The sequence below is a fragment of the Dromiciops gliroides genome, chromosome 2, assembly GCF_019393635.1.
Source record: "Dromiciops gliroides isolate mDroGli1 chromosome 2, mDroGli1.pri, whole genome shotgun sequence".
Classification (NCBI taxonomy): Eukaryota; Metazoa; Chordata; class Mammalia; order Microbiotheria; family Microbiotheriidae; genus Dromiciops; species Dromiciops gliroides.
The window spans coordinates 269,240,571-269,254,764 of NC_057862.1; the positions used below are offsets into that span (position 1 = coordinate 269,240,571).

The window sequence follows — 14,194 nt, forward strand, 5'->3', positions numbered from 1 at the left end:
TGACCTACCCAAATTGTCCTTACAATTCTTCTCCTGATGAGTCTCTCATCTCAGCGTTTTGCATTGGCTCACCCCTATGCCTGGGATGCACTCTCATCTCACCACTGCTTCTTAGATTTGTTTCTTTCAAAATTATATTTTAGCAACATTTTTTAAATGAGGTCGTTCTTTTTCTTTTCTTTCCTCGCTTGCTGTTATTGCCCTTCTCTCCCCAAAAGTTACCTTATGTTTATTTTTGCTTATACTTATTTATGTACATTTTCACATTTTTTCTCCAATACAACATAAGGTCTCAAAGGCAGGGACCTTTTTTTTTTTGTCTTTTAGTTTTTGTCTTAGCACTTAGCACAAAGCAAGTGTTTGATAAATTGTTGATTGATTGAAAGTAGTTTTATATACATGATTCTTGTCACATTCTAATTGTGGTTCCTATTATGCAGAGAAAACAAAGTGATCATTTAACATATTGCTATATTTGCTTAACCAGTAGATCAGTAATTACCCCTAAGCTTAAATATCCTGTTCATTTTCCAAACCTACTGTTTTATGCAGTGGAAAAACTACCTGTACCATAATCTAACCTGTATCATAATCAAAAGAAACTTGGCTTTGGATGAATGAGATGAATTTAATGATTCGGATTGTAACAGTGAGTTTGTTATGACAATATAGGAAACAAAGAAAGTGGTTATTCCATCATTTCAAATGATTTTTCAGTGTTCAGCTTCCCAGTTTAATTTAATTTTGTTTTTGAGCTTAACTCCAGAAATCAAAATGAGCTCTATATCAAATATTTTAATACTCTAGATTAAAAAAAAAAGTTGAATCTCTTTCAAGAGAGTACCAAAATATGTTGAAAATACAACATTCTCTTGAAAAGGATTAAATATGGAAAAGTATTTTTGGCATATCTGTGGAGAATATAAAAGTGATTGTTTTTTTACAACTCTGTTTACAACTTTTCATATGTCCAATGTTTATGAATGGGGACAGTAGAAACAAACAAATAAAATAATACATTGAAAAGCTCCAGTCTCAAAGGAAAAAACTAAATCTGGGAAAGAAAAGTATGATAAGAGTAACATTTGTTAGTCCTGAAAACATTTTCTTCTTAATGTTATTGCACATTAAATTTGGTTTAATAAAATATTCTGTCCAGGTAATAGATCAAAATGGTGCAGGTTTTCTTGATCCAAAACCAAATTACTTAGAATCAATGAAGTGAAAATCAAAGGGTATATTTTCAAGTTTTCAAATATAAGAAGTCATAAAAATGAACATTTTGAAGAACAGTGGAATGAAATTGAAGTAACTATGTGAAAATAATTTTTTTTTTATTGACCAAGACCTTTTTTGGGAAACAACAAAGCAGAAAATTACCAAGAAATTGTTAATGATCTTCTCAAAAATCTCTGAAGTTATGGGATTATAATATTACTCAATATCCATTTCTTGCCATCACATTTGGACTTCTTTCCAGAAAACTTAGGTATTATAAGTATTGAGCATGGCCACAACATTTCCATTAAGAATTTTAAATATCCAGGGACAGCTAGGTGGCACAGTGGATAGAGCACTGGCCTTGGATTCAGGAGGACCTGAGTTCAAATTCGGCCTTAGATACTTCACACTTACTAGTTGTGTATCCCTGGGCAAGTCACTTAACCCTCATTACCCTGTAAAAACAAAACAAAACAAACCCCTTCTTCCCCCCCCCCCAAAAGAAAGAAATATTCAGAAAATGGTGGAAGGATATGAACAGGAAGTTTTCAGATGGAGAAAATAAAGCTATTTATAGTCATATGAAAAAATGCTCTAAATCACTATTGATTAGAGAAATGCAAATTAAAACAACTCTGAGGTACCACCTCACACCTATTAGATTGGCTAATATGACAGAAAAGGAAAATGATAATTGTTGTATAAGATGTGGGAAAATTTGGACACTAATCCAATGTTGCTGGAAAAGTGAACTGAATTAATCATTCTGGACAGCAATTTGGAGCTCTGCCTGAAGGGCCATCAAACTGTGCATACGCTTTGATCCAATAATAGCACTTCTAGGTCTGTATTCCAAAGAAAACATAAAAAGAAGAAAGGACCTACATGTACAAAAATATTTTTGTGGTGGCAAAGAATTAATAATTAAGGGAATGCCCATCAATTGGGGAATGGCTGAACAAGTTGGAGCATATGAATATAATGGAATACTATTTGTGTTGGAAAGACTTACATGAACTGATGCTGAGTGAAGTGAAATATCCACAGTAGAAGACAATCCCAGGGCAAGTGGATTCTAAGCATGCTGAGTGATTACTTTTGAACACTGAAGAAGGATGGCCCACAGGCAGAATACAACAAGAAATCATCTGTAGTTATATTTTAGGAGAGTTTATTCTTGTTTAGTCATTTTCTTCAGTTGTGTCTGATTCTTTCTGATTCTTTTTAGGGTTTTCTTGGCAGTTGTACTGGAGTGTTTACCATTTCCTTCTTCAGCTCATTTTACAGATGAGGAAACTGAGGCAAACAGGGTTACATGACTTGCCCAGGGTCACACAGGTAGTCAGTGTCTAAGGCTGGATTTGAACTCAGGTGCACACTATTCCAGGCCACCTAGCTGCCCATAAGTGAGTTAAGTGATCATAATTTTGTTTGCAAAGTTTATTTTTGAATGTATAAAATTATGATTCCAATGAAAATCGTGGGTGATGGACAAAAAATGAAATTATGTATAAAATCGGCACAAAAAAAGAAAAATAGATTCGCCTATTTTTGTTGTTTTGACAGAAGAATAATTTTTTTTGTTTGTTTTTTTGTTGGGCAGTGAGGGTTAAGTGACTTGCCCAAGCTCACACAGCTAGTAAGTGCCAAGTGGCCGAGGCCGGATTTGAACTCAGGTCCTCCTGACTCCAGGGACAGTGCTCTATCCACTGTACCACCTAGCTGCCCCCCAGAAAAATCGTTTTTTTGTCCATTGAATACCAGTATGTGATCCAAGTGAATGCAGAGGATAAAGGGTGTCATTTTGAATAGGATTATTGTCTTAGCTCTTTTTAAAATAGTCAAAGTATAATTGTGTGGTCTATATTTGGTGGGAGAATGAAAGTAGTTAAATTATTTTTTATCTGAATCTGTGATTTCATTGGTGGATGGAATGCCAGTGAGGAAACTCTCTTTACTAAGTGCAAATCAACAATTTTTCTAAGTCTTTTTTCCAAGTATAGGTCTTTAAGTCTTAGGTAAATTGCTCAGAGCTTTGTAACTTACACAAGGTTTTACAACTCTACCTGAAACAGGACTTAAACCCATCTCTTCTTGACTTAGAGGCTAGCTCTTGTAGTCCACCACATTACACTGCCTCTCTATAACTGTATTCAACAGGATTTATTCAAGCACTGATTATATTTTATGTGTTTTCTCAGTCCTTCATCCTGATTCTCTTTTGTTCCTACTGCTTGCTCTGTGGTCTTTTCCTGGCCTTTTTAGCATATTGACAATATAGATATGAAAGGGCAAAAGTTAAAACTTACTTAACTTACCTGTAGTTGATAACAAGTAAAATGTTTGATGTGGAAGGAAGTCAAAACTATTGAAACAAATGGAATGAATGTGTTTATCATTTGAATTTTATTGATTCTTATCAAGCCTTTTCTCTAACTAGATTGCATGAATTTTGAGAGTTGGATATATAGTTTACTCTCCTTGCTGGTGGGGAAAACTGGTGAAACAAGTAATATGAAAATCAGCTAATTTAAGCATTCTTTATATTTGGATTTGCAATGCATTATTCTTTTCTCTCTTCTCTCAAATCTGCATAATTTAGTCCTTATCTCTATTTTGATCTCCAGTCCTGAATCTCTTAACTACATGCTTTGATTTCCATTTGGATGTCCCATAAATGTCTCAAAACCTACATGTCAAAACAACTCATTATCTTTTCCCCAAAACCAACCTGGGCTCCTAACTATTTTTGTTGAGAGCTGTTATTGTAGTCACCAATGTTCATATCATAGGAGTTATTCTCTGCTCTTCCCTTTCTCATCCAGACAGTTGCCAGATCTTGTCAGTTCTTCCTTTACAACGTCCCTTACATCCCTCTCCTGTTCTCTACTTGTAGGGCCACCATCTTTATTCGTTCTCATTACTTCTTGTCTGTGCTAGTATATTAGCCTATTGACTTTTCACTTCTCCAAGCTGTCCTCTATAGAGGTCACTGTGATATTTCTCAAGTAAAGGTCTGACCCTTTCATTTCCCTGCTCAAGATGCTTCAGTGATTCTTTATTGCTTCTATCAAAATATAAAAACTCCTATTTTGGGTTTTCTTGTGAAAGGTTTTCATAATCTAACTCAAACCTATATTTTTATACTGATTACACAACATATCTCCCCACAAATTATATGTATATGTAATATGTGACATTTCATCTTCTGCCTCTTTGTGTTTGCACAAACACTTCCCCCATGCCTAAAATGCCTTCCTTATTCACCTATGTTTCCTGGAATCCTTATCTCCCATTAAGGCTCATCTCTAGTGCTTTCTTTTAAAATCAGCCTTTTCTTATTGTCCCAGTTGTTAGTGTTCCCCATATTCCAAAATTAGTTTGTTTTTGTTTTGTATTTATTTATCTGTATACATGTTTGTTCTCCCCCAGTATTCTGTAAGCTCTTTGAGAGCAGGGTCTGTTTAATTTTTGTATCCTAGTACATTTAGTAAGCACTTAGTAATGCTTGTTGAATTGTAATTATTTTTTCCATTTCTGAGATTACCTTGCTATTTTGTCATCGATAAGCTGATATTAAAATTAGTTTGGATTCTCTCAGTATATATTATTTATATAGTAAGGAACATACTGTATGTAGTAGGAAGAAACAAGAACTTAGTCTGGTACTGTGATTTTGCTGATGTAGGTAATTCCTGCTTAGGAAATTCTCTTCACCAATGCAGATATGCAAAATTTGCAATCTTGTCTATAGTTTGTATGTCTCAGAGCTAGGATATGAACCCAGGTTCTGGTGAGTTGCTGAAGTGAGGCCAATAGTTTAACATTGGTACCAAACATTAACTTTTCCACATACCCACCAGCCACTATAGTTTGCCAAGCATGTTCTTTGTCTTTACTTTGATGTTGGCTTCGTCTTGGTATAGATATATGCCTAGATGATTTGTGTGTGTGTGTGTGTGTGTGTGTGTTTGTGTGTACACACCTGCCTCAGTTATAATTAATACATTTTTTTTCTAGCATTTGTAAGGCACATATCATTTAAGTTCTCATAAGGGAAAAAAAAACTCTTCCTCTTATGCATTTTCAGTAATGGTAAAAACCAGATTCCCTAAATTCCATGTAAGCTTCTGAATTTTATGTCATCTCTGTCTTAAACCCAAGGGTTGTAGAAATTGATTTTTGTGGCACATGTATCTTTAAATGACTCTTGCTTACCCAGAGGAGTAATTTACTTGAAGTTGCTAATAGGTAAAGTGTTTGATAGGAAATGAACTATTGACTAAAATGAGGCAGGATTATCATCTGAATCAGGGATTCATGCCATTCTTTTCCAGTTCATAATTTGCAGTCTCAAAAATGGAGCTGAAAGGAACCTTAGAGATCATCCACAGTAGTGTAGGAATTACATGGGAAAAACATTATTTTTGATATGGTTTCATTTTGTGGCATCAGTGGTCAGGCATATGTGCTACTGCAGAAAGAAGGCTGACTCATAATGTCAGTTCTTGACCAAATGAAACCTGATTGATCTGATTTTTCCATTTTGGGTTATTTCCTTGTCACATTAGTGCTGCATGTAGTGCCATAATGTGTGTTTAATTAATATTTTTTGTTATGTTCTAACTTTGGTTTTTAAGAATGGATTTTAAGTGGAAGCTAGGTGGCGCAGGGGATAAAGCACCGGCCCTGGATTCAGGAGGACCTGAATTCAAATCCGGCCATAGACACTTAATACTTACTAGCTGTGTGACCCTGGGCTTAACCCTTATTGCCCTACCAAAAAACAAAAACAAAAACAAAGAATGGATTTTGCTTCAAGGAAAGTGCAAAAGTTGTAACAATCAAAAATACAGTTTGTTGATTATTTGAGGTATTTCAGCAGCTGTTGGTGTGTAGTAATCAAACATTTCAAGTCCTTAGTGAAACAGGATCAGTACTACTGAAGCGCTGTCAGGAATTAATTGTGATTTGAGGTTTCTATGATCCCATCTTTGGCTAAAATTAGAAACCCATGCCCGTGTGCACTGACCTTGTGCTGGACACCCGCATGCCTACACGGGCCTGGCCAAATTGTACTGTAGGGAAGCCCCGCCATGACAAGAAGCCTGATGAGAGCAAGTCAGGTGGTTTTCGGCATCCAGAAGCTAGTTGGTTTGCATTTGTAGAGCTGCCCATTAGTTCTGTCAATCGGGGCTGCCAGCCAATTAGCTTGGGGCTATGTGTGTGGACAGCCCTGTTTCCTCTGGAAGAGGGGGATTTCTGGGAGAGAGAAGGGAGGAGAGCTTTCACTTTGGGCGTGCATGCGAGAGAGGGAGAGGGATGCTGCACAGCTGGTTCTCTTTGAAACTGCTGATTCTGGGTGGTGGTGAGTTTGCGGGTTGCATTTTTTACTTCCCCTATTCCCTTTTTTATTGTCCCTAGCTTTATTAACCTCACTTGTGTTTTAAATTTGTTCCCATTCATAAATCTTGTTTTGTTTATTGAAAAGAGGCTGTTAATCTCCTTTTTTACCCCAATATTATGGTGAGCTACCCAATTAACTCTCCCCATTATTAAATTTGGCCCTTACAGCACAGAGGAAAGTGTGGTTGAAAATGAAAACACCAAGAACCAACAAACAATTGCTATAAAAAGCCTATTTAAACCTCAAGAAATAAACAAAGACCTTTAGTAGAACCAGAAAGCAAGAAAGTTATTCGCAATTCTTTTACAGTACAACATAAGCTTCTTGGAGTTGGAAGAAAACTGAGAAGACCAGTAAAAACAACAAAAACCTGTTAATGAATTAAACAAATTTATCATCGGCAAGACAATACAAAGAATGACGTGCCAAACATTGAAATCCAGGTGACCCCGTAAGCTAAGGAGACATTAGATTGTAAAACATTGATGAAAAAATGTTTTGGGATTTTATTACTTCTAATAGACTTTGAAGTTTTATCTCCATTGAGGGAATGGACTCAGCAAAAGACATTGATATTCTAGGAAGCAGAATTATTCTGGAATTATATAAATTCCCAAAAGAAAATGGAATCAGTATTGGAACATGACCATGCAACACTCATCATGAAAGGTTAAGAAATTTATCCACAAGAGAAATTTGTTTCAGTAGTCTGGGAACTTGCTGGTTTCAAATCCTGTTAAAAACTTATGGACTATAATTAAGGTAGATTTAATATATCTAGTGTGATGAGAGTATGATTTTGTGAAGAATTAAAGAGTGTGGCAATTTTATTAACTCAATGCCAAATCATGTAAAACAAATGACTGTAGCGGGGGGCAGCTAGGTGGCGCAGTGGATAAAGCACAGGCCCTGGATTCAGGAGTACCTGAGTTCAAATCCGGCCTCAGACACTTGACACTTACTAGCTGTGTGACCCTGGGCAAGTCACTTAACCCCCACTGCCCTGCCAAAAAAAACAAAACAAACAAAAAAAAACCCAAAAAAACAAAATGACTGTAGCAAAAGGAGGACATAATGGATATTAAAATTATTTTTAAAGATATAAAAAGTAAGATTTATTGTCTCAGTAAATTTATTTTTGTTAGTTAATTTGTACCTCACTATAAACTAACTCCTTTATTTTGCATAATTAAAATAAGGAAATAGCTTCAAAACATTTTGTAGATTTAGCTTTTGAATGTATTGTAGGGTAAAGGTTACTTACTTTGGAGTCAGACCTGAGTTCAAATTTGATGTTTGCAAGCTATGTGACCTTGGGCAAGTCACTGAACTTCCCTAAGCCCAAATTGCTTTAATTGTAAAATGAGGAGCTTGAGTAGATGTCCCCAAGGTGCTTCTAGCTCTCTATGCAGCTGCCAAAGTTATCTTCCTAAAGCCAAGTCTGACCATATAATCTCCCTCTTCCCCCATCACATTAAATTGTTATAAGGTTTGCCAAGCTCTTTACAAATATGTTATTTTATCCTGAGAGGCAGGTATTACTATTCCATTTTCAAATGAGGAAACCAGGCTGAGAGAGCTTAAGTGACTTGTCTCAGGTCACACTAATGAGTGTGTGAGGCTGAATTTGAACTCATCTTCCCAACTCCAGGTCCAGCACTCTACCCAATGTGTCAGCAAAGGACACAAAATACCATTCCATTGTGTTCTGATTACTTTGTCATTGTGTTTTAAATCATCAATTCCTGACAGCCTGTGTTTTTTCTTTTGTACAACAGTATTCCTAAGAGTAATTGGTCAGTTCTGAATTTACCATCTTTAATAGTCATTCTTTTTTTTTTTTTTAAAGCAGTTGGGGTTAAGTGACTTGCCCAGGGTCACACAGCTAGTAAGTGTTAAGTGTCTGAGACCTGATTTGAACTCAGGTTCTCCTGAATCCAGGGCTGGTGCTCTAATCACTGCGCCACCTAGCTGCCCCACTTCATTCTTTTCTTAATAAACATTTATGTTTATTACTGTCTATGTGAATAGACACTGGGACACTTTTTCCCCTCTAGGAGCTTACAATCTAGTAGGAGTCATTAGATATGTGTATATATAGAAATAAAGATGTAATTGTACCAAGTGCCAAGAAGTCAGATCAAAGAGAGATCATCTCTCTTTGAGGGGGATCAGAGGAGGTGGAATTTTAACTAAGTATTGAAAAATAGGTAGGATTTCAACAGACAAAAATGCAGGGAAAATGTTCTAGATGTAGAAAATAATATGAGGATACAGAAGACTTTGGGAGAATATGTTCTGTGATCAGTGAATAATTTGGTTGACAGAGACAGGGGGAAGAGAAGAGAGGGAGGAATAAAATAAGATTACAAAAGTCAAATTGGAGGGTTTTGAATGGCAGTCTAAGGAATTTGGACGTTTATTAATTAATTGTCAGTAAGAAATCATTGAAGGATTTCATACAGTGAAATTATGTAGTAGTTGGCATAATGGAGTAGTTTAAGTGGACATGTTAATTGGATAAACTTCAGTAGGTGATTTTTCAACCTCTCATAATTTGTTAAATCGCAACCCATAAGCTGGGAATGCCAAATTGTTAATGCCTTCTTGTTGATTTAAAAAAAAAAAAAAAACTAGATAGTCAGATAGACTTGTTCAGGAGATGATAGTAGGAGAAAAATTCAGGATTTGTTTAAAAAGCACACAAAAAATGCTAGTGTTTACATACTTGTGTTTTTTGCTAGTTTCTTTTTAAACTTTCTTTTCTAGATGATCTTTTCTCTTATAATCTTAGTTCTCATAGTCTTGGTAAACTTATAAAACTTTACTAGTTTTACTGGTTTATGTAGCAACCCTTACTAAGCATATCTTACTAAGATACAGTTTCTGACATTAAAACTTACACTAAGTTAAAACTATTTTAAAAAGTTGAATTTAGATATTTTTAAAAGAACTGCTTTCCCTTCCTTCCTTCCTTCCTTCCTTCCTTCCTTCCTTCCTTCCTTCCTTTCTTCCTTCCTTCCTTCCTTCCTTCCTTCCCTCCTTCCTTTCCAGGGCAATGATGGTTAAGTGACTTGCCCAAGGTAACATAACTAGTAAGTGTCAAGTGTCTGAGGCTATATTTGAACTCATCCTCTTGAATCCAGGGCTGGTGCTTTAGCCACTGTGCTACCTAGCTGCTCCACTGCTTTATTTTTTTTACAGGGATCCAGAGGATAATTACTTTAATTGTAATTGTTCCTGAAAAAAATAGACATTTGAATTTGGTAGTGAATAATATATCCATGAAAGCAAGTAAAATAACTGGGTTTCACATTTAAGATGAAGTTAAAATAGAATGAATTTGGTTGGTTGAATGCATGTGAGATTAGACAAAGATAATATAGAAACTCACCTGTTTTATTGAACTGATATTGGTCTTATTAATATACTTAATATTTTTTTGCTATGTTAAGGCTTTATAAAGAACGATTAAGTCAAGTGGATGCAAAGCTACAAGAAGTAATAGCTGGGAAGGCACCAGAATATTTGGAACCACTGGCAACTTTGCAAGAAAATATGCAAATCCGAACAAAGGTAGCAGGTAGGAATGTGAAAAATTTATTTCTATTTAATTTTCACCTAAAGGATACTTATGAAATGAATGTATTTTATTTTTAGTAATGTTACTGAAAAATTGAACACATCTTTACTTTGACCATAACATATTCTTTTGATTGTTAATAAACATTACTTTATTTAGCACCTGCAATGTGTTCACATTCTACAAGTGCTGATGTAAATATGTATAAGGGAGTTCATGATCTTGGAAGGAGAAGATTTATATACATGAAAAAGATTTAAGAACAAAACACTTTATGTAATGGGACTTAAGGTTACATGGCAGGTGTCCTTCCACTTTCTGTTAGACAAATCACAAAGTCAAGTGAATATCCAAATTGAATTCAACAAATATTTATTAAATATCTACTATGTGTAAGGCTTCATGCCATTCACCCAATATTTTATCGCCTACGTTATATCTTGCAATCTTCAGTGGTAGAAAGACTATATACACTAAAGAAAAAACAGAGGGGTAGTAGGTGGCATAGTAGATGAAGCATTGGCCCTGGATTCAGGAGGACCTGAGTTCAAATCCGGCCTCAGACTCTTGACACTTATTAGCTATGTGACCCTGGGCAAGTCACTTAACCCTCATTGTCCCACAAAAAACAAAACCAAACCCAAAACCCAGATCCTTGGTATATTGACATTGTGTCTTTGTATGCTTCTTATAGTAGCATTTCCCTAAAACATCAGTAAAAATGGATTTTTATAGTAATAATGGCTGCTGCTTTGATTATTGATCAATATATGATCAAAACATCAAGTAGGGGGCAGCTAGGTGGTGCAGTAGATAAAGCACCGGCCCTGAATTCAAGAGGACCTGAATTCAAACCCAGCCTCAGACACTTGACACTTAGTAGCTATGTGATGCCGGCCAAGTCACTTAACCCTCATTGCCCAGGAAAAAGAAAAAAGAAAAAAAAAGACTCTACACATTGGGGACAGCTAGGTGGCACAGTGGATTAAGCACTGGCCCTGGATTCAGGAGGACCTGAATTCAAATCCGGCCTCAGACACTTGACACTTAGTAGCTATGTGACCCCATTACCCCGCAAAAACCCCCCAAAAAGCCACCAAAACCCCTCAAAAACCACCCATCAAGTAGGAACTTTTTTATCCTATCACCACTGCTTACGTGTTGTCAGACTCCAGCCTTGGAATATTATTTTGCTACAGAATAGAGCTAGTGAAAGTCACACAACCTTGCTGATTAGGTCTACTTCAAATCTAATCTTACCTAGGCCCTCACTGCAGCAAAGCAATCCTTTGATACCTCCCTAATTGGTTCTTTTTCCCAATCACCACAGCAACTACCTGAAACCTTCTCTCTGCTCAAGCTTCATAAGAACCATTTCCTCCAAATGCCCCCTTTTCTTCTAGCTAAGGATCATACCTCTACATTATTGGGAAAATCAAGGCTATTCACTGTAAGCTTCCTCTTCTCTTCTTACCTCACAACTCCTTGACATAATCCTTTATTTTTTTCCTGTATTCCACCTCATTTTGAAGAGCTGGCCCTCCTAACCAAAGCTATACATACCCCTCTGTCTTTTCCAGGACCTTGCTCTCATTATCACCCCCTCTCTCCTGATTATCTTTGGTCTTTCTATATCTACTTGTTCCTTCCTTGCTGCCTACACACCTGTTCAACTTTCTCCTATCCTGAAAAAGCCCTTATTAGTCTGACTATTCCTGCAACCTGTTCTCCAATGTCTCATTTCCTTAGCCAAACTCCTTTAAACAGTTATCTATGCCTATTCTCTCTACTTCCTCTCCTGTTTTCTTTTAAATCCTCTGCAATCTAGCTTCTAAGAACATCGCTCAACTGAAACTATTCTGTGAAATCAGCAATCCCTCCCCAATCTAATGACTTTTTCTCAATGAGGAAATATTTATTAAGCACATATTTTTTGCCATACACTGTGCTAGGTACTGGGGATAAAAAGACAAAAATGCAGTGTTCATGCTCTCAGGCTGACATTAAATCAATCCTCATTCTTCTTGACTTCTCTTTGGTACTGTTGACCACACTTTACTTCTGGATACTCTAATGTCCTTGGATTTTCATGACATTTATCTTTCTTGATTCTTCTCTTGCCTTTTTGACTTCCTCTCTGTCTCTTTTCCTGGATTATCATCCATGTCACATTTCCTCACTGCAGATATAGCCTAGTGACTGTCCTAAGTAGTTTTCTTTTTGTACTCTCTTACTCGGTAACCTTTTAAGATTCCAGGGCTTCCATTATCATCTCTGTGCAGATGATTTCCATATCTCTCTACCTAATCCTAATCTCCTGAGTTACAACCTTGCATCATCATCAACAGTCTGTTGGACCTTTTGAACTGGATATCTCACAGATTTATTAAACTCAACATGTTTAAAAATGGAACTCTTAGTTTTCCTCTCAAACTTTCTCCTATTCTGAACTAACCTTTTGGAACCTGGGTTTCCAACCTTGTTGTCATATCTGATTCTTCAGTCTTTTTCACATATCCAAACAGTGGCTAAATCTTATCATTTTTATATGCATAATATTTATTGAATCAGTCATATTTTTTTGGGTGGGGCAGTGGGGTTTAAGTGACTTGCCCAGGGTCACACAGCTAGTAAGTGTCAAGTATGTGAGGCTAAACTTGAACTCAGGTCCTCTTGAATCCAGAACCTCCAGAACTAAATAGAAACTCTTGTTTGGCATTTTAAAACCTTTTAAACTTGCTCTATTTTACCTTTCTAGTCTTATTGCTCAGTGTCTTTGCACTGCTTACTCCTTATGCCAGGAATGCTCCTCCTTCTCCTCCTCATCCTTCTCCTCACATTCTTAGAATCCCTTGGTTTCCTTTAAGACTCAACTCAGGGGGCAGCTAGGTGGTGCAGTGGATAGAGCACCGGTCCTGGAGTCAGGAGTACCTGAGTTCAAATCCGGCCTCAGACACTTAACACTTACTAGCTGTGTGACCCTGGGCAAGTCACTTAACCACGATTGCCTCACTAAAAAAAAAAAAAAAAGACTCAACTCAGGTGCCATCTTCTACATGAAACCTTTATCGTTCCAAGATGAACTTTTCTCTGCCTATATGCAGGGACTGTCTCACTTTTGTCTTTGTGTCTCTAGCACCTGGCACAGTGCCCAACACCCAAATCTTAATAAATGCTTATTAACTGATAAGTACATTTAGCACATTGATTAGGACTCTCTTCTAAAACTAATCTTTTCTTCAAATAAACTTTCTTGTATTGTTCAGTTATTTATGCCAATAAGTAAATGATAGTGTATTTGATTTTTAATAAATATATTTAAATTTCAGGTTTACATTTGTAATAAGATCCAACCTCAGTCAGTATTTTAATAATAATAAATCTCCACAAGATCTCTTGCAGCTTTTACCTTCTCTCCAAGCACAAGTCTGACCCTTTTTCAGTAAATTTCAGTTGTTCCCTATTATATCTTGGATCAAATACAAACTCCTTCATTTTGTGTTTATAGTCTTCACAACCTGGCTTCAACTTATCTTAAACCTTATTATATAATATCACACCCTTTCACTCATTATGGTCCCCCCCAAACTGGTCTTGGTCTCATCATGACATTTCAACTCCCCATCTCTTTGAATAAACTTTCCTCCAAGCTTCAAATACACTTGGTCCTGGTTTCTTTGAAAACTCAGCCCAAAAGCCATGAGGCCTTTCCTAATTCTTCTATCTGATAGTGCCTTCCTCACCAAAATAATTTGTATTTATTTTATATATTCTTATTCAGGATATCCCAAAAGTCTTTTTTTTTTTATTCTAAAAGTCTCAATGCAGTTTTAAACTTTTGTAGCTTCTCTATGTACTGGTTTACTTTAATGGAATTCCTTAAGGGCAGGGTTGTTTTGTTTTAGTTTTAGTTTTAGTACTCCCATTGTTTGCCATAGTATTTATCTCAAGGTAGGTGCATAATACATTCTTATTAATTGATT

At 36.2% G+C, this 14,194-nt stretch overlaps 1 protein-coding gene across 2 annotated transcripts in view; it reads left to right on the forward strand.

The window, feature by feature from the left end:
• The window catches only part of BRMS1L (BRMS1 like transcriptional repressor), a 91,848-nt gene that overhangs the window by 37,364 nt on the left and 40,290 nt on the right, over positions 1–14,194 (forward strand). For both annotated transcript variants that reach the window (XM_043989085.1, XM_043989087.1), the window contains exon 3: positions 10,084–10,211. In XM_043989085.1, the coding sequence (XP_043845020.1) occupies positions 10,084–10,211 (128 nt within the window). The remainder of the gene's footprint in view (positions 1–10,083; positions 10,212–14,194) is intronic.